At 35.9% G+C, this 27841-nt stretch overlaps 1 protein-coding gene across 17 annotated transcripts in view; it reads left to right on the top strand.

Moving 5' to 3' along the window:
* The window catches only part of ROBO2 (roundabout guidance receptor 2), a 655712-nt gene that overhangs the window by 534546 nt on the left and 93325 nt on the right, over positions 1 to 27841 (top strand). For all 17 annotated transcript variants that reach the window (XM_084875913.1, XM_084875907.1, XM_084875905.1 and 14 more), the window contains 7 exons: positions 2403 to 2527; positions 8063 to 8234; positions 14585 to 14790; positions 19890 to 19971; positions 20398 to 20560; positions 22216 to 22382; positions 26286 to 26407. In XM_084875913.1, the coding sequence (XP_084732039.1) occupies positions 2403 to 2527; positions 8063 to 8234; positions 14585 to 14790; positions 19890 to 19971; positions 20398 to 20560; positions 22216 to 22382; positions 26286 to 26407 (1037 nt within the window). The remainder of the gene's footprint in view (positions 1 to 2402; positions 2528 to 8062; positions 8235 to 14584; positions 14791 to 19889; positions 19972 to 20397; positions 20561 to 22215; positions 22383 to 26285; positions 26408 to 27841) is intronic.

Below are 27841 nucleotides of genomic sequence, written 5' to 3'. Positions count from 1 at the left end.
GAGGCAATAAGTTGAACACAAAAAATAAGCCACCACAGCTCTTAGTGACTTTTCTGAAAAAATGCTGCTGCTGTTTCCATGTTAGTGTTCTTCTAGGAATGAGTAACCAGCTGTGTGTTTGAGGCTGCCTTACATTTATACTGTTCTTGGACCTGCACATATGTACTCCTGAAGGACTGAAAGATCCTGAGTAAAGGCCTTTACTGAGTGAATGTCAATTATTGTTAGACTTTTTTAGAGTTCAGATTTCAGGTTTATTGCTATGTACATCAGGTTCTAAAAACTAGAATTGATTTTAAAGTGTTTTCTTGCCCTTCAGTTTTCAAAAATGAACAGAGTTAAAGTGAAAACAGATGATTAGAAAAAAAACAACATGGCACAAGCATGCTGTTTTTCTTTAATACAAGTAGTTTTGGTGTGAAGAAGATTTCTTCATGGAAACTTCAGTTTTACTGTCTACTTTATAACTTTATAATTAGCCCCCAATTTAAATCTGAATTTTCTTGGTAATTTTACCCCCACCCCCTTATTATTATTATATTTTTTCTATTGAAGTTACTTGTGTCTAGGTCTTCTTATCTTCACCTACACCACTTTATTAGTCTTCCTACTTTATTGGCCAATGTATTTCCCTCAAAAGCTATCCTATATTTATTAGAGGGTTAAAGCTCCCAAAGTTATGCTTTGCATTTGTTACTCCTCAGTTTATAAAGAGTCAAAAGCTGGTTTGGCCGCTCAGGACTTTCTTAGCCTGGGTCCGGATCTGTCTTTTGCAGCCCATGAGGTTGCATACCTTCTCTACACTAGGTGCATGTTGCTTGCACTTTGCTCAGTGAGCTCTTAGCTTGGAACTGTTCATTTCTACACTTATCTAAATGCAACCCTTTCCTCAAAACCCCCATCAGATTACTTCCCACACAGCCACCAGAGCAAAAGGGACCCCTCCCTCCTGAAGTCCTGTCCTGTTTATTGTGTTCTATAATGTAAGTTATAGAGAGCACCTCTGCCATAGAATTCACCTTAGGTTTAGATAATTGTCGTTGTTGACATTATGTTTTACTGTAGAATTTACCGTAGGTTTAGATAAGGTTTGCAGTTGTTGTTGACATTACGTTTTATGTTTTGTTTTATATTTTCCATTAAACTATGAGTTTCTTTTTCTTTTTTTCTTTTTAAAAAATATATTTTATTGATTTTTCAGAGAGGAAGAGAGAGAGAGAGAGAGAGAGAGTTAGAAACATCGATGAGAGAGAATCATCGATCAGCTGCCTCTTGCACACCCCCTACTGGGGATGTGCCCACAACCAAGGTACATGCCCTTGACCGGAATCGAACCCGGAACCTTTCAGTCCACAGGCCGACGCTCTATCCACTGAGCCAAACCAGTTTCGGCTAAACTATGAGTTTCTTGAAGACTGTGTGACCAATGCTTTTTCTCTGTGCATCTTCAGTGCGGAGAAGGGGAATATAGTAATTATCTGACTGATGTTTACTAGAAATGAATTAAGTAGAATCAACCACGTGTATACATTTATTTGTAATATTATTATCCTTGTATGTAACCTGAATCTCATCAATTTTTCAATGTCTTCAACACTTCAATTTTTCAGTTCTGTAATAAAAGCACTTTAAGAATAAACCTCATATTTAATCCCTTTGGTATCCCTGTGCCTAGTACCATGTTTTGCAAATATTACAAAAATAAGCAATGTTTGTCAATAGACTGGCTTCACAGAGCGGAGATGTCTGAGTAATGGAGCGATTTGTTTCTATCCCTATCTATTCAAACAAAAAACCACATTGGGAAATAATATTTTTCTTTAAAAATGTGAGAATATCTTCCTGGCCAGGTGGATCAATTGGTTGAAGCGCCATCCTGTACACCAAGAGGTGGCGAGTTCGATTCCTGGTCAGGGCACATACCCAGGTTTGGGATATGATTTCCAGTCAAGGAACCTGAAGGAGACAACAGATCAATGTTATCTCTCTCACTCTCTCCACCTTTCTCTCTCTCTCTCTCTCTCTCTCTCTCTCTCTCTCTCTCTCTCACACACACACTTTCTCTCTCTTTCCTTCTCTTTCTCTCTCCCTCCCTCTCTAAAACAAAGTTTGAAAAAAATAAGACTATCATAAAAATCTGTTTTTTCCATGCAACTTTATGGCCTATGAATTTACAATGTACATTTCAAATGTGCTTACTAATACGTTTACTTCTTTCCTCACGTGCGTTAGAGCGCTCTCTTCCTCTTCCCATTGTTTATGAGAAATGCTTAAAAGTAAGTATAAAACTGTAGCCTCTGCCTGGCACTGAGCCATCCACTTAGTACCAGGTTGTCCCTTTGGTTACATTTTTCTTTCTCAACAGTTTATATTTACACACTTTCTTTCCGTTTAAATTATAGCTCCTCCACAGTTTGTGGTTAGGCCGAGAGATCAGATTGTTGCACAAGGTCGAACAGTGACATTTCCCTGTGAGACTAAAGGAAACCCGCAGCCAGCTGTGTTTTGGCAGAAAGAAGGCAGCCAGGTGAGTGTGAGCATCAACTGCTTCTGTGAACCCTCCTGTCTTCGGGGATCCTCAAACTTTGCCTTGCCTTTCTTGCTATCAATGTTGAAGTTACCTTGTTTCTAAAAAAGAAACCGACTCATTCTAAAATAAGTGGGAATTAGATGTTCCAGTGTTGATTTTCTAAACTTCTGTATTTTATATAGAATAAATACAATTCCGTGTAACCAAAGAATCTCTAAATTCTAACCAAAAGCTGCCACTATTTAGACTTTCTGAACAGAAAAGTCATTTAGTTTTCTTGTACTGAACTTCCCTGGAATGTTGAGACAACACACAGCACTTAGAACATCCTGTCAATATACATTTCCATTATTAAATAGCCAGGAAACAAATTTCAGTTACCTTTCTTAGGTAAATAGTATAAATAACTTTTTTCTTTATCGTTAAGTTAAATATGCTTCCATTAAGTATGGGGAAAATACTTTGTTCCATCATCCGTTCTGGATTCCTTCACAGTAGGGTTGGACAGAGAATAAAAGTTACAAACAGGAAGCAACTAACACTTGGGTCTTTGCTGTGTGCTGGTTTATCCTCTCTGAGTAGCAGGCTTCTCAGAGTCTCTGCCAACATTTAAATGGATGCACAACTTTTCTCATTTAAGACTTGGTCCCACCTGTGATGAACACTCAGCGCTAGGTGCTGAGGTTATGCTTGGAATTTCCAGCTTCAACCAGATCAGAAATTGAGTTATTTGTCTAAGCCCGTATCTGTTTATTCCTAAAGGACTGAGAGATACTTTTTAAAATATATTTTATTGATTTATTACAGAGAGTTAGAAACATCGATGGGAGAGAAACATCGATCAGCTGCCTCCTGCACACCCCCACTGGGGATATGCCCGCAACCATGGTACATGCCCTTGACTGGAATCAAACCAGGGACCCTTCAGTCCGCAGGCTGATGCTCTTATCCACTGAGCCAAACCGGTCAGGGCCCAGAGATATTTTTCCTAGATGTTCCAGGACCATCGCCAAGGAGACATGTAATTCTCAGGAAGAAGCCCACCAGCGCTCCTCCACTCCTCCTCAGCACCTTCTGTTGTTTGGCCACGTTCTGGGAGAATTTCCTGAGGAACAATGGCAACCGTGAATAAAAGTCTCAAGAAATCTAAAACCTTTGATTTTAGATATGGGGAAGGACTACAGCCTTTATTAAGAGAACCTATTGCTCAGAACTCAGGCATCTCTGGGTAGAGAAGCATCAGGAAGTTCCCTCAATGGTCTTTTTAATTATTGTGGGCTCCTACATATTCCTGTTCCACCCCAAATTAGCAGTTTTATCAACTTGACCTGGATGGATAAATTGTCTTTCCTTCTTTCCTGAATGCACCTGATGCAGTCACTCTCCAATGATTTGTGGGGTGTAAAATTAGTGATGGGAAGAAATATAAAGTGCTGACCACTCCCTTAGCTAACATTAGAATTGTGCCAGGCCTTATTTCCTATATTTTAAAAAATCACTTTGTAACTATAAAATTGATATCTACACACAGAGTTCCTCAATTCTTCACTTTTAAATTGATTTTGGATAAAAGCATCACACCCTCTAGACTCAGTGTTAAACAACATGACCTTAGCTATAACAAACACACACACACACACACACACACACACACACACACACACACGGGAAAAGGAAAGCATTCTAAAGCCATTTTCCCTCTTGTGAATGCACAATCTTTGCAGCACTATTTATCTCTACTGAAATTTTCTTAACCTAAAATAAGAGGATAATACATTTTACTTCACATAAGTCATGGAGATGTCATAATTTAGTTAGTGTATATAGTAAAGTGCCTTACATATTATGAAGGTCAACAAGATGTTATTTCTAACCTCTGGTTAGAAATGGGAAAATGCAGAATGCATCTGCTTCCCACTGAGTCCCGGTTACAGTGGCAGGTGAAGGCTGCAGGGCCTGAGTCTGCTTCTCCTGGACACTGTGGTCCAAGGCCAAGGAGAGGCTCAGCACCACTCTGGCCCCCCACTGCTCCCAGAGCCACACAGAGCCTGAGAAGGCTGGCGGGGGGGGGGGGGGGGGGGGGGGGAGAAATACATTATTCATTTATAAACAATATAGGTAACATGATGTAAAACTATTTGTGGCAAATCCATGTATCGTGTCAAACACCATTATAGTATGTTTTGTTATTATATAGATACAGCTATATCATGTGTGAATCCCATGCCCTGAAATAGCTCAGGTTATAAGATACTGCATAAAATGTCCTTTGTACCATGGCCAAATAAACATGACATTTAAATATGCTACATTGTGTTTTAATGGTGCTGAAAAAAGTAATGATCAAATACTTTCAGAGTGTTTATTTTTTCTGTTATTTGACAAATTATTGTGTAATTCCAGAGCTGATAAATTTTCTAGTTAGATTATCTGATTTGATTACTATCTTAGTTCTGTTTTTATTTTCCCTTTTCTATCTGTCTTCCTCACATTAGAGATAGAGAGAGAGAGAGAGAGAGAGAGAGAGAGAAAGGGAGAGAGAGAGAGAGAGAGAAGAGAAGAGAAGAGAAGAGAAGAGAAGAGAAGAGAAGAGAAGAGAAGAGAAGAGAAGAGAAGAGAAGTGTTGGAGCAGATTGTAAAACTTCAAATCATGATTGGGTATCAGGAAAAATAAATTGATTTTACTATCTCCAGTATCCAATTTTTGCAGTGATCTATAACAATCTTTCAGAAGAGAGATAGCTAAGAGCATGGACTTAATGGTCTGTATTCCTCAATATGTGCTGATAGTGCCAATTAGCAATAATAGGATACCCGGGCACTTCAAAGCAAGAAGAGCTCTGTAAAATTCTGGTTTTGCTTGTAATCCATTATCTTTTGCCTAAGTCATGTGAGCAGGGAATAAAAGATGATGGGTTAACCTCAATCATATGTCATTTTCCATGTCAACGAATCATTTAGAAGGTGGACTAATATTACATTGTAGAGGAAGAGATTCCAGAGAGAATTAAACCCATCTAATGTATTAGTGCTATGTAAATCAGTGTTCTAATGGCTAATTGTAGGAAAGTGCACACTTTGAGTTATTGTATCATTTTCAAGTGGCTTTAAAATTTAGACCCTTCTCTTTCAGATGGTTTATTTCAGTAATATATCTGGACTCCATGAGAGAATTAGCTTGTTCGCAAATGATGTTTCATATGATAAAAATGTCTATCCTTATATAGTAATACAAATTTTATAGCAGAGAGTGGCATTTTGAAGTTATGCTCCTGACATGCTAGCAAACATCACTTCTTTTAGACAGGGTTTAACAACATGGTAATGTTTATGTAAAGTGGGCTGATGGTGTCACACTTGAATCTAATAAAGTGGACATCCATCATGTTGCAATAAAGAGAAGAGCTTCTAATTAAAGTAGGACATCATTCTCAGGATTAAAGTCATTTAGCGTAATTGAAAAGTGTTAATACCCTATTTTATCCTCTTCCGTTGGTATTACTTCAAGGGTAAAAAACATTTTAAGGTGAAATGTGCCTTATGACTTTAATTGAATGTTATCTTATTTTAACATATTGAAAATGTTTAATTACAAACCTGGAAAATTAATTACTATATTGAGAAATAGATTACATAGGGTTATAATGTCTGTCTTGTAAATAAATACAGCATAAAATTGATATGTTTTTATTTATAATCCATCATGGAAATATATCTCAAAATAATTTATATTACACCCAAATGTTTTTCTTAAGTGAGTAACAGTAAAGCAACATAGGTCATGGCAGTTAATATCCCTGATCTCATATGAAAACATTTTAAAGCTTGTGATTAGGCTGCTTATATTTAATATGAGATATATAGTAAACTAACTTTTTAAAAGAAAGTATTATTATGAAATTTTTTAAGTTGCATACATACTTCAGAAATAGTCTTTATCTTCTTTTTACATTCTTTGATTTGCCTATTAATCTTGCTTTGTCTGCAGCATTTGTTCATAGTTCACTTTGAGGCTCATACACTATGTAGAAACCTTATAGCAAAAGTAGATTAGGCTCTGCATCAGTCTCAGTCACACATTTTTTGGTAACACCTTTAGGAGAAATTCTGATAATATCACCAAATATTAAAAACTAGAGGCCCAGTGCACGAAATTCCTGCACGGGGGAGAGGGGCATCCCTCAGCCCAGCCTGCACGCTCTCCAATCTGGGATCCCTCTCACAATTCTCGCCTGCCTTTGCCTGATTGCCCCTAACTGCTTCTGCCTGCCAGACTGATCCCCCCCTAACCACTCCCCTACCAACCTAATCGATGTCTAACTGCTCCCCTGTAGGCCTGATTGCCCCTAACTGCCCTTCCCTGTCAGCCAGGCCACCCTTAAATGCCCTCCCCTACCAGTCTGGTCACTCCTAACTGCCCTCCCCTGCTGACCCGGTCATCCCTAACTGCCCTCCCTGAAAGCCTAATCACCCAAAACTGCCCTGCCCTGCAGGCCTGGTCCCCCCAACTTCCCTCCCCTGCAGACCTGTGTCCCCCCAACAATCATCCACTGCAGGTCTGGTATCCCCCAACTGCTCTCCCCTGCAAGCATGCCCCCTCAACTGCCCTCCTCTGCAGTACTGGTATCCCCTAACTGCCCTTCTCTGCTGGCCCAGCCACCCCTACCTGCCCTCCCTGCTGGCCTGATTATCTACAACTGCCCTCCCCTGCAGGTCTGGTCCCACCACAACTGTCCTCTACTACAGGCCTGGTCCCCCCCAACTGTCCTCCCCTGCAGTCCTTGTGTCCCCAACTTCCCTCTCCTGCTGACCTGGTCCCCCCACAACTACCCTCCCCTGCGACCTGGGTACCCCCCTAACTTCCTTTCCTTCCTGGCCTGGTCTCCCCCAACTGCCCTCCTCTGCTGGCCTTGTCACTCCTAACTGCCCACAACTGCCCCCCACCTGCTAGCCACCTTATGATGGCCATCTTGTGTACACATGGGGTCAGCCATCTTTGACCACATGGGGTTGACCATCTTGTGTTTTGGAGTGATGGTCAATTTGCATATTACTCTTTTATAAGATAGGATCATCAGCAGAAAATATATTTTGCATTCTTTAGTAATGTGCAGTGTATAAAATGTATGCATGTTTCATTCCAGATCCTCAGTTTCTTATGAGTTGAGTTAGATAAGCATTATTAAGCCCATTTCATAGATCAGCAAACCATATTTCAAATACTAGTATATGAAGTAATTATCAGAAAGTTAGGAAAAGATGAAATTGCTAAGATACTTATTTTTTAAAGATGATTGTGCCTTCAACTAGAGCATGCTAACTTCTTAGAGCTTATTATTTTTCCATTATTTGCACAAAGTTTCTCAGTGAAACTCACTATGTGCCATTAAATTATTTCAACACTATGTTTTATTATTAAACCTATGTATTTTCTTTTCCAACCATATTCCCATAACTGCAGTAGCTATTGTCAGTATAATTTTCCTTTTAAGTGGGAAAAGAATATTGATGAGATTGTGTTTGCTTCCACAGAACCTGCTTTTCCCAAACCAACCACAGCAGCCCAATAGTAGATGTTCTGTGTCACCAACCGGAGACCTCACGATCACCAACATTCAACGTTCAGATGCGGGTTACTACATTTGCCAGGCCCTAACTGTGGCAGGAAGCATTTTAGCAAAAGCTCAACTGGAAGTTACTGATGGTGCAGTATTTTTAGATTTGTCTTATGGAAATAATGTTTTTTTTTTTGTTTGTTTTTTTTAAATGTTATTCATTGATTTTTAGAAAGAGAAAGTAGGAATGGGGAGAGAGAGAGATCTATTAGTTGTTCCACTTATTTATGCATTTATTGTTTTATTTTTATACTAGAGGCCCAGTGCAGGAACTCCTGCACCAGTGGTGGCCAGCTGGCCTGGTCCTAATCAGGGCGGACCAGGACTGGGCCTATTAGTTGGAGGAGACAGTGGGCGGTTGGCCAGCCAGCCAATTGGTGTAGGAGGTGACCAATCAGGAGTGGAGCTGGCTAGGTGGAAGGGTTGGAGGGCTGGCCCTACCCCTGATTAGGTGGGGAGGGCTGATGTTGGCATAGGAGGGTGCAATCAGGGGCAGGGCCAGCCAGAGGGAGGGGCTTTAGGAGGTTGATCAGCCACCCTGCCCCATGTTGTGGTAGGGGGCAATCAAGGGTGGGGCCAGCCAGGGGGAGGGGCTGCTGGCTGATAAGAGTGAGGTGTGCCAATCAGGGGCAGGGCAGGCTGGGGGGAGAGGCCTTGGGAGGTTGGCCAACTGGCCCACCCCTCAATCAGGCCTGTTCACTGGCTGCAGTGAACATCATAGTGGTCTCTGGTTTTTTTTATATATGTATAATAGCTATGCCCTGACCAGGGATTAAACCTGCAACCTTGGCATATTGGGATAATGTTGTAACCTGATCAGGCCATAATTTCAAGATTCACATTAACATGTGAAATGTTCTGATTTGTTAGTTAAATTATTTTAATAAATTATTATCATTTAGTTTGCTTCTAGATAAAATAACATTTTTTAGTAGTTTATAATTCTCCTTGTTTTAATTCCATTTATTTTGCCAGAGAACTTCCAAGATAATCTATTGTTAAACACATACTGATGCATTGTTTCAAAGAAATATCACTATCAAATTGTATGGACATATTATTTCCTCCCTTCTCCCTGCCCCACCTGCTTCCCTTCCTTCTCCCCAGCCCTGCTTGCTTGCTTCTCCACAGCACTTGGCTTCTTTCTATGCGTCTTTGCTCTGGCCTGGATATGCAAATTAATCTCTATCTTGGTTGGGTTAATTTTGCATACTCACCCTGATTGACTGGTGGGCGGGACTTGTGGCCTTAGTGCTTAGCAAAGATGTGGTCAATTTGATGTTTCTCTTTTATTAGGTAGGATACTTCTAGTAAATAGTATTACTTTAATAGAGGAAAAATATAGCATCTTTAATATTTAATGGAAATGGAGATGGGTTTTTAGTTAGCTAGTGACATCCTATGACTTTTTAATTATACATTCACTATCTTAAATTAATTAAACACCTCAAAGCTATTGTTGGATGCTAAAATTATTATTTATTTATTTGAACATATGTACTAAGAATCTTAAACGAAGCACCTATACTAATAGCAAAAGTTGGAATAGAGTTAAGACAAGAGCTTTAACTGATTTTTCCCCAATAGCTTGTCACAAATGACAACTAGGGAGTTTTAGATACTTTTTAAACCTGTGAACATGAATTTAAGCTTTATTTTTTGATGCCTTAAAATTTTTTCTGCTCTCCTTTATTTATGAATTTGTGGGTAGTTTTTTTTTGTTTTTGTTTTTTCTTTTCTTGACCCTATGATTCTGAGACTCAAGATCTTCTATCTGTGACCTCTCTGATTCTCTTCTTTCTCTTGTGGTGAAATGTGCTTTCATACAATTCACATTTACATGTAGATTAAAAGGTCATTTAAAATGAATAGGAAGGTAATATTTTTTTAATGTGCATGGTATTGCCTGATTCAGCATATTGGCAGGAATGGAAATAATGTAAATAGAACAGACAAACGTTGTCTGTAGGGTCCTGGGTCTTGAATGGTTATGCTTGCTGCTGCTGCAGAGATTTGCTACTGCCAAGGGAAAGAAGCCAGGTTCAGGAAGGAACAGCGCTGAGTTCTTCCTGCAGTTCAACATGATCTTTTACTCTTCATGCCTCCACATTTCCTTAACCTAAATAAAATGTAATTGTTAATCTTTGTTAAGATTTTAAGTTTTCTACTATAAACAAAAATGTCCAGGTACATATACTTGGAAACTCTGATATTCTGGCCAAAGCCAAGTTTTAGTCTACTGTATTACAAAACATTTGAAACAACACTTAAGATCTCTATTGTAATCTTTTTAATATCTCAGATTATATTATTTTACAAAAGACAGACTCTAAAATATTAAATAAAGATATTTTTATGGAAAAACATATTTGTAGAAAATAAAATTGAGAAATTAGAAAAGTTGATTTATGATGTGGTTTATGAAACAGGTGGATATACAGAATTATGATTAATATAATGGAACACAAAACTTTTGTTTTGAGAATTTATGTTAGTTGAAGACATGATCACACAAAATGCAGTAGTTATTCTAGCTGCGTTTCTGAGGTCAAAATTCAAACAGTGATAAACAGTTTTAAAACTGGTGAATGAGATGGCTCTGGACATTTTCCTACAACTGGCTTGAACATTAATTACTACATTGATTTTTACTTATGTAAGCAATCACAAAATCAAGATCCTTTTTCAAAAACATTGACTGAAGGTTATAGACTTATTGATTTTTAGAGTAAACAAATCTAACTTCAAGGCACACACACACATATTATTATTGTAAATAACTGTCTCCAAATTTTAACTTGCCATATTGGTTGATGGTTTCAGCTTTAGTGTTTTGAATATCTTAGTTTGGTTAGCAATTTAAAAATATGTGAGCCATCATTTTTAATTTCAAAAATTTTGTGTGTGTATGATTCTGGCCAATTTTGAGCCAAATTGAAATTCAATGAAGAATGAAAGCATATGCCATGTTCTAAGAAACAAGCAAAACATCTATAGCAATGCTTCTGATGTTATGTTTTTACACTTACACTTATTTCTCAGGAATATTTTTAGCTCAAGTGTTCATATAAGATGAGATTGCTAATGTTGATGAAAGGAACGGTTAAACGATAATTTTACTGATTATAGATTGAGATAAGATGCTTCAATATACTTGAGTTTCAAAATATTCCATTAAAATAACTCATTAATTCATTGCTATTGTTCATTTCTTTTTTTTCTTCTACACGGTGTCTTAAAGAAAATTAAAATGTAGTAATGAGAATTCTATAAATAGAGTCAATAGAATCTAAAAGTACTGATGTGAAGACATGTACTTATATCTTATATTGACAAAAAATGTTACATCACCATCTTATATGACTGATTTATTGGAGATTTACAATGCATATAGAAAACCATGGAGTGTCCACGGATCACTGAAAACCCTAAATGTTCATTTAACCATTGACCTTAATATGATGGAAACTGTGGTCATCTCTCACCCACAACATGATTAGACTGAAAATTCCTTCTGGCCAGGAGAGTTTTAATTACTTTATTGATCAAATTCATTTAAAATAGAATGAGCAACATATTTGGGAACTAAAAATTAGATAAATAAATAAATTAGATGTATTTTGGTTATATCTAATGATTTCAAGAATATGAAAATAAAAGTAGGTTATAAGAAGTTCCCTGAATTCTATATAGATAATTAATTTGAAACAGTTATTTACTAAATGGTATCTACTCTGCTACTACAGAACTATTTTTCTTGTTGAATTTAAAAATGATAATGTTTTGTGAATTGCCTTTCCTGTTTTGGTCCATGAAGTAAATAAATTCTATGAAACTTCCCATTTGAACATCTATTTGCACAATTATCACCAGAGGTGTCATAATTGATATAATACTGTACTTTCACATACTCTGATGGTTATTTTATTTACTTTTAAAGTGAATAATTTGATTAAGGAAATCAGTAAAATAATAAGTCTAATTTGTTTTGAAAAGAATACATGAACAGTATTTTATTGTTTTTCTTGGGTCTTTATAAGATTTTCTACATACATACAAATACACACATACATGCATGCACACAGATTTTAACATATATTTTGATGTAGTAGGCTTAGGTTGGTTGTAAATCTACTACATCTTTCCAGGCAAAGAACCTATATAATAATTTACATTTTTAATTAAAATTGGTTGGCTTTCTCATGATAGGCTCTAAAAAGACTGCTTAATATATTGTTTTTTTCTCAAAACTGTAAAGAATAGAAAAAAAAATGATGCCTATAGGCATTTGTAGAAACTAATAGACAAAATGATTGGAAGATTGATAAGCAATAAGACTTTTTTATTATGGACATTGTAATATAACATGATCTTGAGAAAAACTCTCTTCTGAATTGCTTAGTGGAAATAGAATCCACTATAGTTTTATATATAAACTAAATAATAGTTCATATTGTTTAAGGGTCAATTGTGTATGTGTGTATTTTGAAGAAATGGCTGATTTTTAGTGTTTGGTCAGAAATTATATAAGATCAGCCTGGAGCATCTTCTGGTATCAGAAATTAAGGAAGTACTAAAAAAGAAACAAAAAAAAAACCCCTCACACATTGTTGGGGGTTGGAGGTAGATGTCAAAGAAGCACAGGAACCAAATGAATGAGCACCCAAAGGCCAATGTAGAAATTTGAGCAGCAAAACCAATAAAGTAGAATTGGAGTATAAGTCAAAATGTGAAATAAATATGCATGAGTACATATTAATAAAAAATATGGTCAAATAAACTAATAAGTGGAGAAGAAACAAATCTTCTGTGCATGATATTTCCAAATATTTTTGTAAATATTCTTCCCTCAAGGAAGTGGAGCATAACTCCCCACTCTTAGAGGCATTTCACCCTGAGGGTACAACTATAAAAAGGGGTAAATTTAACTTTATAGTGGAGAAACCTAACAAACACCCTTCAGCAAGTGATCACAGTGAATGTCAACAGTGGTATATATATATATATATATATATATATATAAATTTAGAAAGTATGTCCCCCTCATTCATATTTCCCATACCCAAGTGCTTCCCTGCCTCTGGCAATTATCATCCTCTGTATCTATGGTCTTTTTGTGTGTTTGCTTGCTTGTTTGTTCTAAATTCAGGTACAATTTTTAAAAATTGATATAATTTTTTTCAATTTTAAAACATTTAATTTATTATATATTTTTAAAAATTTAAACACACACACACACACAATTGACCCTTGAATAATGTGTAGGTTAGGGTATTGACCTTCTTTGCAGTTGAAGATCTACGAATAACATTTGACTGCCCAACATTTTAACTAATAATCTACTGTTGACCGACAGCCTTACAGATAAAATAAATAGTTAAACAACATATATTTCCCATGCTCTATGTATTATATATTGTATCCTTACAATGAAGTAATTTAGAAATAAGAAAATAACATATATGCATGAAATAAAAAGCATATTTTGGACAATTAACCAAAATCTATGTTTAAATTTATAGAACTTTCTCTTAATCTAAGAAATGTTTTCTTTGACTTGGACATGTCAGTTTTATTGTGAAATGGTCTTCTAATTAGATCTAGTTAAAAGCTTGCCTTCATTTGACTTCATATTTCCATTACCCATTAAAATAATACTATATATTCTGATATATTTCCTAACTCATTACAAAATACTTCTAAAGACACTGAAGATAAAATTTAATTTAAAGACCCACTAAAATAAAAGTTGAAATTATGGAAAATTTATCTATCAAATACAGAAATTGATAGATATATAAACACTGTTGAAAACCCAATCTTTGTCATACCATAAATAAAGTATAGTTATATTGATTATCTTTGCTTAATTATAAGGACTAATTAAGTTATATCATCCAAATTATATTAATATAATTTAAAGAGTCAATATCATTTTTGGATATAATTTATTTATAATAAAATATTTTTACATCAACAGAAATATTATAGCCTATATACATAAAGCATGCAACTAGTGATAGCAAGGGTAAAATTATGTATTATGTATATATTCATAATAAAATGAAAGTGAAAATTGATTCTACTCATGTATCCTCTACTGTCTTTCTTAAATATGCATATGAGAGATAATATAGACATTTTATGAATGCCTGTAATAAGCCATCCATATTTTCATTTTAATATGATTAAGCCTTTCAATAACAGTAAGCCTTTCTAAAATGTTAGAATTTTATGCCATTAGCATCTTAATTATAAGTAATTCAAAGTTATAAATAATTATATGGCCTCAGTATAGTTTGTACAGATGACAAATATTTGATGGATACAGAACAAGTTATAAATAATGTTGATTTGGGGATTTTATCCTTATTTTCTATATTAAGACTACTGAATTTTATATAAGTTAAAATGTTCTGAAAATATCTTTGTCCTTTAGTTTTAACAGATAGACCTCCACCCATAATTCTACAAGGCCCAGCCAACCAAACACTAGCAGTAGATGGCACAGCATTACTGAAATGTAAAGCAACTGGTGAACCTCTTCCTGTAATTAGCTGGTTAAAGGAGGGATTCACTTTTCTGGGCAGAGATCCAAGAGCAACTATACAAGAGCAAGGAACATTGCAAATTAAAAACTTACGGGTAAGTAATGTTCAAGTTGTATATATCTTTATCTCAACTTATATACTGACTGAGGGAAAACTGTGCCTGAACTTAAAACCTTATATCCCAGCACATCACTCTACATTTTATTATGGTCCTTGATGGTTCTTATTGTACAAATGATGAATTCCAATTAGAGGGAATATCATTATCCTTATGTTACTCATAACTTTTAAACAGACTTAGAAAAATTTTACCTCTTCATCAAAACCAATTCTAATATATAAAAACCCAGAGTCCATAATGTCCAAAACAATCGGAAGTCAGTCCTGCAGTTAGTACTGGGGCTGTGGATCAGGCCTGGGGAAAGGCCCAAAGAGAGAGGCAGGGTCTGATCTGCAGCCTCCATGGCAGCTGTTGACCAGCTGTTGCCTCTCTCTTTCTCTCCAAACTTCCTCAGCAGCCGAGCCTCTGTTTCTCTCACGACCTCAGCAGGGGATTGCTGATCAGCCTCACCTCTCTGATCAGCCCAGAGATAGGCCCAGAGATGCTGACTGACATAGAAACTGACCAAACAGAACCAAATCTGGGTGAAGTGCGAGAAGCCAATTTCTGCCTAGGAGGCAGAGCTTTTGACACTGACTGACATAGAAATTTACCAATCAGAACCAAATTGGCTGGCAGGGGAGATCAGTTGGGGGCAAGATCAGGCCAGGAGGGGAAGGCAGTTTGGGGCAATCAGGCCGGCAGGGGAGGGCAGTTAGGGGGGACCAGGCTGGCAAGGGAGGGAAGTTAGAGGTGATCAGGTTGGCAGAGGAGGGCTGTTAGGGGCAATTGTGCCAGCAGGAGAGCAGTTAGGTATCGATCAGGTTGGCAGGGAAGTGATTAGGGGGTGATCAGGCTTGCAGGCAGAAGTGGTTAGGGGCAATCAGGCAGGCAGGCAGGCAGGCAAGTCCTTGGAAGCCAGCAGTCCTGCATTGTGAGAGGGATATCCCAGATTGGAGAGGGTGTAGGCTGGGTGAGGGACACACAACCCTGTGCATGAATTTCTTTTTTTTTTTTTCTTTTTTAATGTATTTTATTGATTTTATACAGAGAGGAAGGGAGAGAGATAGAGAGTTAGAAACATCGATGAGAGAGAGTCATCGATCAGCTGCCTCTTGCACACCCCTTACTGGGGATATGCCCGCAACCAAGGTACATGCCCTTGACCGGAATCGAACCCGGGACCCTTCAGTCCCCAAGGTGACGCTCTATCCATTGAGCCAAACCAGTCCTGGCACCCTGTGCATGAATTTCATGCATCGGGCCTCTCGTCTATATAATAAAAGCCTAAGCAACTGTTACTGCAGGACAATCAGAATAACCTGATGCTATGATTCACACTGACCACCAGGGGCAGACTCTCAACACAGGAGCTGCCCCTTAGTGGTCAGTGAGCTCCCACAGGGGGAGTACCACTCAGTAAGAAGCCAGGCTCACAGCTAGTGAGTGCAGCAGCAGTGGTGGGAGCCTCTCCCGCCTGCCTCTGCAGTGGCACTAAAGATCAGTGAGCCCAATGGTAAGAAGCCTGCCACTAAGGAGCAGTGAGCTGAGAGTTAAGGATTGAGCAGGCAGGTAGTAAGGAGCAGGGATTCCAAGACTGAGAAAGGGATCAGGCCTAAGCCTGCAAGCAGACATCCTCCACGGGATCCTAGACTGTGAGAGGGTACAGGCCAGCCTGAAGGAAACCCCCAATGCACAATTTTGTGCACTGGGCCTCTAGTGTGAACATAAAAATCTTAATTAAATTAAATAAAGTTAATGATAGGAATAGAATATTTAAATAATTTTAAAATGACAAATGCATCTGATTTAAACTCAGGAACTAAGGAAGTTTATAAGGAAATGTGGATAAATTGGCTTGACCAAACAGTTGCATGAAAAAAATAAAGAAATGAGACTACATAATAGGAGTCAGGTTTAACTAGTTCATAGAATATCTTACATTTTAGGTCAAGTTGCTATGGAATTTAAATGTAAACCTGTGGACAAGAATAAGCCTTTTTGGTCTTTTAACAGAGGATGACTGATCCTGCCAACTTATATAAGTTAGACCTGCTTCAGGATCAACTCAATCAAAATAAACGTTTACTTTTGAGTATTGTATTATCTATGTACAACTGTGTAACAAATCAGCAAAAACATAGAGGCTTAAAGCATAACACGTTTACTACCTCACAATGCCTGTGGGTTAGAAGCCTGGGCATCCCTTAGTTGGGTCTTCTACTTTAGGATCCAAAAGTCTAAAATCAGTTGGGTCATCTCATCAGAAGATTGACTTGAGGTAGATTTGATTCCAAGCAACAATGAAAACCCAGAGTCCATACTAGCAGCACTCAATTACTTGTGACTGATGGCCTTAGCCTCTTGCTTACCATTGGCTGCCTTTAGTTCCTTGCCATATGGATATTCCCAAAGTGATTGCTTGCTTCCTCAAAGTCAACAAGAGAGAGAGTCTCCTAGCAAGAGAGGCATTGCAGTTCTAGCAGTATAATCAGAAATATGACATTCTGACACCCTGCTCAATTCTGTTGGCAAGAAGTAAATCAACAGGCCTTCCACAAGCAAGCTGAGGATTTATACAAGGTGTAACTACCAAGAGGATATATCATGGAGGTGACCTACCCTTCAAAAATATATTCAATTCATTCAACCAAATATAGAGAGCATCCCTTTATGCAGCAAGCACTATGCCAACACTTGAATATATATTACAGTAATCACAAGATTGGGAATGAGAGCCCACACTAAGGTGGTAGATGTAATAGTGCACAAATAAAAAATTGACTGAAAATGGTGAAATGGAAGAAGAGTTAGTAGAATCTGGAAAAAAATTAGGAACCAAGATGAAGAAAAAACACAGCAAAAAAACGCAAAAAAACAATGTTGAATTTTCCCCTTTTAAAATACTCCTAATGTTCACTTACAATGCCAAATTATTTGCAATCACACACTTAGTTTGTATTTATCAGTATATCATACAAATATGTATACAAAAAGAAAGAACTTTTCTATTTTTACATTGTGCGTGCACACACAGAAACACAAATATTCAATATATTAAATGCAGTTTTATTTTGAGACACAAGCATATAATTATTGCTCAAAGTGTGAAAAAATGCTTTTTAATTCAGTTAAAAGGAAAATAAATTAATATAGATTTTAGCCTGTCTTTTTATTGATTGTAAATTAATTGTTATTCTTCTATGAACAAAATGGGAGTTATTTAGAAATTAATGCCAACTCCCCTTAAGTAAATATTTTAACCTCTCTCTGGGCTAAAGGCAGACTTGGGCCATGGAGGTTAATGCAGTTTCACTGTACTGCTGAATTAGAGGTTGTGCTTGAATAGTCAGGATCTCGAGTAATGTTTGAAAAAAGCAATTAAAGGTGGGTGCTTGATGATGTCAAATTTTGAGCCTTCTGACAGGCTCCTGAGTGGTCTGTCTGAAATGCAGGCTCCTGGGGACTTGTCTGCAGCCAACTGCACAAGGAGAACAGTAGGTAATGGAGGCTGACAGCACATGAATCTCTTTTTAAAGCACTTGCTTAAGGATAAAAGGAAAAAGGTGGGGAAGCCTTGAAATACTTCTGATCAGAAAAGACTTTATTTAAAGTTGAAGGAATAAAAATGAATGTGATGATGATGATGACATAGAAGTGACTTTTAGCGATGAGATTTAGGCTTTTGATAACACTTTTGCTAAACTTAAAAAAAATGATTCTTTTTCTGTAATATGACTGTCTTTAAAGGGATGCAAAAATGGGTTTTACAGTACTTCACTTATATCAAAAGACTTTCTGTAGGTTATATTCCTTTGTGTCTCACTATGTATTTTTTGGTACTTAATACAAGGGGGGAAATAGAATGATGAACATTGTGTTCCTATAGTTCAGCTAATTGGTAGCTGAATCTGTATCTTTTGAGAAGGAGGATATTTGAACACTCATTAAAGCATGCCCACCACAGCTAATGATAAACTTGTATCTCCCCACAATGACAAAGAGATCCGTTAAGAAGCTTTACCTACATGCCCTTCTTTTAGCATTTGCACGTGATAACAAGTGCTACATTTTAGTTCAACAGCTATAATAAAATGCAAATTCTTTACTCTTTCGGAGACCATATTCAAATGAACATCCCATTAAAATCCAACTTGGCTCATTATATTTAGTTTGTGAGTGATGCTTCTTAAATGAAAAGATTTCTAATGACTGTAATATGCTCAGCCACATCTGAATGAAGAGCTTTTCCCACAAAGGATCTCCCCCATCATCACTCCCATAATGGAAGATAGTTGTATGAAGGTAATATGGCAAAGAATGACATTCCAGAGCAATTTGAACCTTAGGTTAAAATACATAATGACATGTAAAATAAATTAAAATGGAATGAAAGTAACATCCAAGAACTAAAGATTTACTTGAGAATCAATTGTGAAAAGTTCAGTCATCCATACACTTATATTTTGAACCCAGCAGGTAGTATATTCTATGAACTCCCATATTTCATCAATAATTAGACTCATGTTCACCACAGAATTTCAATTCTATATCTAACTTGCCTTATTCTATGTGGTCATCATTTTCTCTTTCCAGTCTCACTCTTCCTTCAGCAGTAAACTGATACCAGTTAATGTTTGCAATGTAAGCCCACAGGGCTCAACCACACATCTTATTTGATCTTGGGGCTTTTGTCAATGCATGATAATAGAGTATTCTGCATGTTACATTTGTAAAATAGAACTTTCAATTATAATATTAATTATTCCTAAAAGTCTTCTGTTATTCTTCAACAAATAACATAAATATTTTAAGTGATTAATAAAATGGCTACTTTTATGTACACTTACAAAATGAATTATGCATTAGATTATTTCTGTGGTCTCTTTCAGCTCTAAATCACAATTTTCCATTGGCATAATTTGTTTGTTTCTTAATCATATAATTCCATTCCATTCACTGTTACACTGCTACAATTTAAATAGAGCTGACTACTGATCTCTTTAAAGAGAAATATTTAGTATTTTTAATTTTTCAATATCTTCAAAAAATGATTGTAAGCACTTTAATTCTCTCCCTGCCTTGCTCACTAGATTTCTGATACTGGAACTTATACTTGTGTGGCTACAAGTTCAAGCGGAGAGACTTCCTGGAGTGCTGTGCTGGATGTCACAGGTGAATTCTTTGTGAATAATCTTCCCAGAAATCATCTACTCAAGAAATCTTGAGTCCATTTTAGTGATTATCTCATTATCAAATACCAAGTTAAGAAGAAATCAATATTTTGAATTCATTAAATGTAAAAATTTTCATGCCACTTTTTAATTCCTGCACCTCTTGCACATAGCATCGCATATAGGCAATTTGATACATTTTCCCTTCACAACCTCGTTATTTTATTTTCTCAATCTAAAGAGAAAGCAATCCTAGTGATTATGTGTGAAAGCAAACATTTAGTAACATGTAGGAAAAGCAAATGTTCACTTATATACTTTTGTTCACTGAGTAGGTCAACTTCTTTAATAGGTGATTTTTATTTTTTAACCATAGTCATCAGCATATGCATTCAGGAATTAAGCTTTTTCTGTTTGTCCTCTATAGAATCTGGAGCAACAATCAGTAAAAATTATGATTTAAATGATCTGCCAGGACCACCATCCAAACCACAGGTCACTGATGTTACTAAGAACAGTGTCACCTTGTCCTGGCAACCAGGTACCCCTGGAACCCTCCCAGCAAGTTCATATATCATTGAGGCATTCAGGTACGGAATAGTTCCTGTTTTCTCCATTGGGTTTTGCTTTAGCTCCTATTCCTAAAATCTCCTGCATTTTTATTTTAAGGATGTGATTAATCAGTACATTTTAAGAATTTACTTTAAATCTGACTTTATTCAAGAATAGACTTAAGTGTGTTTCTTTTTCATTTTAACCTTAATTATAAGATTAAATATGTATTATCCCTGCCTAAGTTTATAGGGATCTAATTATGACATAATTACTTAGCTCCTTTGTTTACTCTGTCCATTATAAGGATTTAAGATGAGCATTTCAGCATTAGAAGTAAGAAGAAAATAATTTAATTAGGCACAAGGAACTTTAAGTTATGCAATGTTTATTGAGGCACAGAACGTTGGAATTTTGCTTTCTAATACTTAGAGAAGAACTTAAAATAATTCCATTGTTTTATGATAAATATTTGAATATGTCTATTGGTTCATATATCATTGAGGCATTCAGGTACGAAATAGTTAAAAACTAAGAGAAAATTAAAAACTACAACTAAAATTTATTGTATGTACCTCTGTTTGCTGAAAATAAAAGATATGTTTAATTGTTACTTGAATTAATTGTCATCAGTTTAAGGATATAAACTATAAGCTAGTAAATGTCATAATAGAATTGTCTTACAGGAATTTGATACTTATAAAATAGGAAAATATAGTTTTGTATTCAATCTCAATGTGTTTTTATTTGCTACTATAAGGATAGTGATGACTACTGTCTTTCCAGGCATTAGGACAGATGTTTAAAAATGCTTTTATTTAATTTAATGGAATGATGAGCACTTAGTTTTCAAATTTCAAAAATATGTTTTGCTTTAATTCCCATGTTTTGATGTATAAGGACTTACTTTTGAAAAATTAATGGAAGGTGCTGAAAATTGCATTTTCTCTTCATTTTAAACAAAGGGAATATTTGATCTCAGACAAAGAGCTCTAAACAAGCATGCTCTCTGTAACTGGCTGTAAGGGGTTCAGAGATAGGTCCTCATTCCAAGATGGAAATCACAATACTATGTAATGTACGGTTTTATTAAAAATGTGACCAGGGGAAAATACTCAAACCATTCTTCCTTTCTTCTTTTACAGATATGTAGTTTTGGAAGCCTTTATTATAATATTGCATGTGGAAATGATCAAAATGAAACACACCTTGTAACAGAAAGGTGTATTGGCATAATTTACTGTGTAGTCCATTTATTTTTTCTACAGGTTAATTATTTTCAAGGTATACACACACACACACACACACACACACACACACACAAACACACACACACACTTATATATACACATTTGTGAGGACCATATTTATTATACAAACTTGATGTTGTCATCTTAGCCTCTGTTTCTTTTATAGGTATTCGTTTAGTGGGCTGCTGTGCATTAGCAAAGGGCTGCCGCATCTCCTGGGCTGAGTTTAATTTTGTTGTGCATGGCACTTTTGTTAGGTGGGCTTAGCTTTGTTGTTGAACAAACTGAAATCATCCAATGTTTCATTTATTAGGCTAAAATCCAAGTGTTTTTTTTTTGTGTGTGTGTGTATGGGGTGTGTTTAATTTTCAATCATTAACTTTTATCATCGATACCTAATCCCATTTCCAGTACCTTAAGTGAAATTTCTGTTCTTGTTTCAGCCAATCAGTGAGCAATAGCTGGCAGACAGTGGCAAACCATGTAAAGACTACACTCTATACAGTGAGAGGACTGCGGCCTAATACAATCTACTTATTCATGGTCAGAGCAATCAACCCCCAAGGCCTCAGTGACCCAAGCACTATGTCAGATCCTGTGCGCACACAAGGTAATTTCATAGCTGTAAATATGACTGGCTCTAGAAGGAGGCATTAGCACATGTTTCAGAACAAAGGGATTGCACCAGAAAGATAAATGTATTACTTGCTATAATGATTCATTAGAACTGACCCACTGCCCCAATTTGGAGGGAACATGCTGTGCACGTTGGTGAGTGTATCCTTTTTCTGGAGTTGTCAGGGTCTATTTAGGACAAAATAAACAAAATAATTGAATATATTCACATAGTAAGAGTGAATAAATTTAAGACATTACTATATTTCAAAGGGAGGAAAACGTTTCTCCTTTTTTGAAATTAATTATGCAGTGACCTGGAATGGATAAGATGCCCAGATAAAGACAATATCACTCCCTGCTGTTTAGAAATTTTGTTTCTATAGTACAGTGGCTCTCGAGGTGTGATTTCCTTGGAAGCAACATCTCATCACCTGAGACCACATTACAAATGCAGGTGCTCAGGCCCCATCTCAGATGCCCTGGGAGTGGGGCCCAGTAGTCTGTGTTCAGGTGCCTGGCAGATGTTACTGATGTTTTTGACAATTTTTACAAGAATCACTACAAGAATTTTATTAAACCAGAGATTTAAAGGAACAATTTGTTTCAGAAAGAAGTAAATCAAGTTTTCTTCCAGAGGTATGTATAATAATTCTTTAGACTAATTAAAAACACAAAACACCTAACCAGAACATTATAACAAGATTAAATGGAAGGCATCTCATTTCATTTTTAGTAGCCTGTCTCTTCAAAATGAGAAGTCATTGGAGTCTAAGGATTAATATAAAATGTGGCATTCTAATTTCTGTTCCTACTAGTAGACAAAGAGAATTAATAAAATAGAAATGGTTGCTTTATTATTTGTTAAAACCTATTCCCTACAGGTTCTCGAGAAAGGGTTAATCATTTCTTATTTGTTAAAGGCTTTGAACAAGATATAATTCAAAGTAGTATTTTTATACTATGAAAAGCACCATACAGCCATAAAATATTATTATAATTATAATGTAGTTCAGCAATAGTTACTAGCATGCTATTATAACAGAGAAGGACACCTTAAAGAAATCAAGTGAAATAAAGTTACCACGTGATTTTTGTAATATTGCTGACATGATGACAGTCAAGGGAGGAGAGAATGCCACTTGCTATTGTTCTGTAAGCAGTAATGTGATTAATTTTCCATAATGATAAAGGACCTGTAGGTAAAGAACCTGTCTCAAGAGAGAGAAAAAGCACAACAATAAGGAATTTGAAGACCTGAAACTGGTTATATTTTACCTTCCTGGATCCAATTGCTCTTAGAGTGTCCAAATTTAATGAGTAAATTAAATTAAATTATTGAACTTAAAGAGGAAAAGGTGTATGGTTTTAAATCACTAAATAAAAATACCTAGATCATTTTACCTGGGTAGATAGAAAGCAGGCAGTTTCTGTGTGCAGCTGTGAAGGAAGATGGAGAGATACCAGAATGTAGAAGGCTTGTCATGTGATTATACCCAGCAAACCTGGATCATTCAGTATCTGTGCCAGTCACTAATTATTGACTCATAAAATAATTTCTTGGTGAAAAAGTAAAACAAAATAAAATATTAATGAAAAGTTGTTTGTGATCTGAACTTGTTCCAGCTGAGAGACTATATGAAGAAAAAATGCTTATATTCTCCTAACATGTGTTTAATAGGAAAACACATGTTTTGTGCCTGAACATCAGGATGTTTTTGATACCACTTTCAGCAGCTTTGCTATTTGAAAAGCTCTTCTTTTCAAAGAATGCTTTGCTGTATGTGCTCTTATTTTTAAAAGATATTAAATACCATAGAATTTTTTAAAAAAATAAATACCATAGAATCTAGAATTATTTTAGTAAGGCAGCATATACTTGCACCATCAACATCACCATAATAAACCATAGATATATCCATAAAGGTTGAAGTTATTCACCTAATATTATTAATTTTTTTTTTGTTTCAAGTAAAACTTGAGATGATGTTTATGTTAAGAATGGGGAAAAATGGAATTGGAAAATAGTCACCAAAGTGTAGGTCCCAATTATTGATGCCCCAATTTAAGTTGGTGAACCCCATTTAAGTTATGGCTGAGATATGTACTTAAAATATATTTTCAAGAGTATTATGGTCTGAGATATGTACTTAAAATATATTTTCAAGTGGTATTGTGGTCTGAGAAAATAAAGAAAAAGAAGATTAAGAAAATAAATCAATTAAAATTGGACTTTCTTAAATAAGGTATCTGGAGAGAGAAAAAACAATTTAACATTATAGTACACCAGTTAAAGAAGCTGATTTGAGTATTGTGAAATTCAGTATTTCATATCAATTTGATGGACTTGGACATCTATCATTTATATATTTCAATTAACATGTAATATAAACCATCTTATATAATAAAGGCCTAATATGCTAAGTGTCCTGTCATTCAGTTGGCCATTCAACCAAAGCATACTATGCTAATTATATGCTAAGGCCACTTAACCACTTGATATAACATGCACTGACCACCTGTGGCAGGCAGTTGACCAGTCATTATGATGTGCACTGACCACCAGGGGACAGATGCTCTGACTGGTAGATTAACTTGCTGTTGTCGTGCTGCTGATCAGGACTGAGCGAGATGGACTGGACATGCCCTGAAGCGCTCCTGTGATCCCTCCCCAGCTAGCCAACCTCCCATGTCCCTCCCCAGACCCAATTGTACACCGGTGGGGTTCCTCAGCCTGGCCTACGCCCTCTTGCAATCTGGGACCCTTCGGGGGATGTCGGAGAGCCAGTTTCAACCTGATGGTAGAACGATCACTTGCTATGATGCGCACTGACCACCAGGGGGCTGACAATCAACAAAAGAGCTGCCCCCTAGTGGTCAGTGAATTCCCATGGGGGGAGCACTGCTCAGCCAGAAGCCAGGATCATGGCTGACAACTGTAGTGGTGTTGACAGGAGCCTCTTCCATCTCCACAGCAGTGCTAACGATGTCCTACTGATGGCCTAAGCTGTCAGTTGGACATCTCCTGAGAGCGCCCAGACGTAGGCCAGGCTGAGGGACCACCCCCCAAGTGCACAAATTTCATGCACCAGGCCTTTAGTTTTATATATATATATATATATATGGAACAAGAGAAGAGTATTTAAGTGAATGGTAAGTAAGGGGCCAGAACAATGTCTGGTTAAAGATATATCATTTTAAATATTGAAAATCTGTGTTTTCTTCTTTCTTTCCCTGGGCCCTATGTAAAAAAATTTTGTTGGATATTGAGGCACTGGTTAAATGTTATTACTTTAGGACACTTTATCAGTATTTTAATTGTTTTGGTCAAAAGTATTATTATGAATATTGGGGGTTCCTTCCCTTTTCCCCCTGACTTTGTCTACCTTTAATAATATACTTCAAGTTTCCTGTCCCTCTGATTACTTTTCTTCCATGTTGCTAGTCTGAAGTAGGTCAAGGAGTAAGAACACACAATTTACTAACTGGAACAAGTATTAAGTAAATTCCTAGACAGCACTTTTCAGATATTATCCCATTAGCTACTCAAGAAAGTCTTTTAACATCTATATAAAACTGATGTCTCCATAGAAAACAGCACATTCTTTATTCTTTAATAAGAAAATAATGAGACTTTCTACAACAATGTATTTGAATAGGGTGAAGGATTACATGCACTCTTTTATTAATATTATTTTAGTGAAGATAAATATAATCTTTTAAATTATGTTTTAGCATGGTGGTAGTATATAAATACTCTTTAATGTTTTTGTCACAAATATTTTTTTAAAAAAATTTCCCCTGTAATTATTTCTAATAGAATATTATTAGCTTATATAACATACATTGGAATTTTACTATGAATTGTTAAAATTTGGGAATGGTTGTCTACCTGTAGATATCAGCCCACCGGCACAAGGAGTGGACCACAGACAAGTACAGAAGGAACTGGGAGATGTCATTGTTCGTCTTCATACTCCGGTTGTTTTGACTCCCACGACTGTTCAAGTCACATGGACAGTAAGTTCTGAAAGGCCATGTTTCTTTTTTCCTTTAAGAAAACAAACCAAAGAAGAAAAAATAAGTCAACAACCCAAAAAATAGTAATAAAACTCTGACCATTTAAAATCATTTATTACCACTTAAAATGGTAATAAAACTCTGACGGTTTAATCACAAAAAAAGAAAAGTATTCAATAGATGAAAGAATAATTCTATTGAGATAGAATTCATATACTAAAGTTAAAATGTACAACTTAATGCTTTTTAATATACTTACAGAGTCATACAATCATCACCAAAATCTGATTTTAGAACATTGCATCATCCCAAAATTAAATCCTGTGCCCATTAGCAGTCCCTTCTCATTCCCTTCACTTGAGCTTTCTGAAACCACTAATCTACTCTCTGTATATATTTGCCTATTGCTTTCATAGGCATGAAATGCAATATGTGGTCTTTTGAGCCTGGCTTCTTTCACTCAGCATAATGTTTTTGAGGTCTACTCATGCTGTATCAGTATTTTGTTCCTTTTATTTCTTAATAGCATTCCTTAACAGCATACATATATAGCATATACATCTTTTTGTTCATTCATCAGCTGATACACCTTGAGTTGTTTCTACTATAGACTATCATGAATAACGGTGTCATGAGCATTTGTGTCCAAGTAAACATATATTTTCATTTATCTTGATATTTACCTAGAAATTATTGAGTAATAACGATAATGTTTAACATTGGATAAACTGCCAACATGTTTTACAAAGTGGTTATAACATCCTATGTTCCCACTAGCAATATTTTAAGATTCCAGTGTTTTTTTCTCATCGTTGCTAATTTCTTTCATAGTCTCACCTACACTTCTTATCTCCTGTCTTTTTTATTAAAGCTATTCTGATGAATGATGAATGATATATCATTGTGGTTTTCATTTGCATTTGTTTCATGACTACTGATGTTTTGAATCTTTTCATGTTTACTGAGCAATTATATATCTTACTAAGGAAATCTCTGTTTAAATGATTTGCCCATTTTTAAATTGTATTGTTTGTCTTCTTATTACAGTCATGTAATAATTCTTTATATGTTGAATACAAGTTATTTATCAGATATATAATTGGTAGCATTTTCTCCTAATCTATAGTTCGTTTCTTACTTTCTTAATGGGGTAATTGAAGCACAAAATATTTTAATTTTGATGAAAACTTCTTGTGAATTTAAATCAAACATCTTTATATTCTTTTAGTTGAATCTCATTCAGCAGCACCAAACATGTACAAATATAATTTTAATAAGTTGACATTTAAGTTTAATAATTAATGGGTTTTAAAAAATGAATTAATATTTTAATATATGCTACAGTGTTCCATTGCATCCTATATAATAAAAGGCTAATATGCAAATTGACTAAACAGTGGAACAGTGGAGCTGCCCCCTGGTGGTCAGTGTCCT

The sequence above is a fragment of the Pipistrellus hanaki genome (genome assembly GCF_964339955.1).
Source record: "Pipistrellus hanaki genome assembly, chromosome: 2".
Taxonomy (NCBI): domain Eukaryota; kingdom Metazoa; phylum Chordata; class Mammalia; order Chiroptera; family Vespertilionidae; genus Pipistrellus; species Pipistrellus hanaki.
Note: the sequence above shows the minus strand (reverse complement) of the source record. Positions and strands in the feature narration are given on the sequence as shown.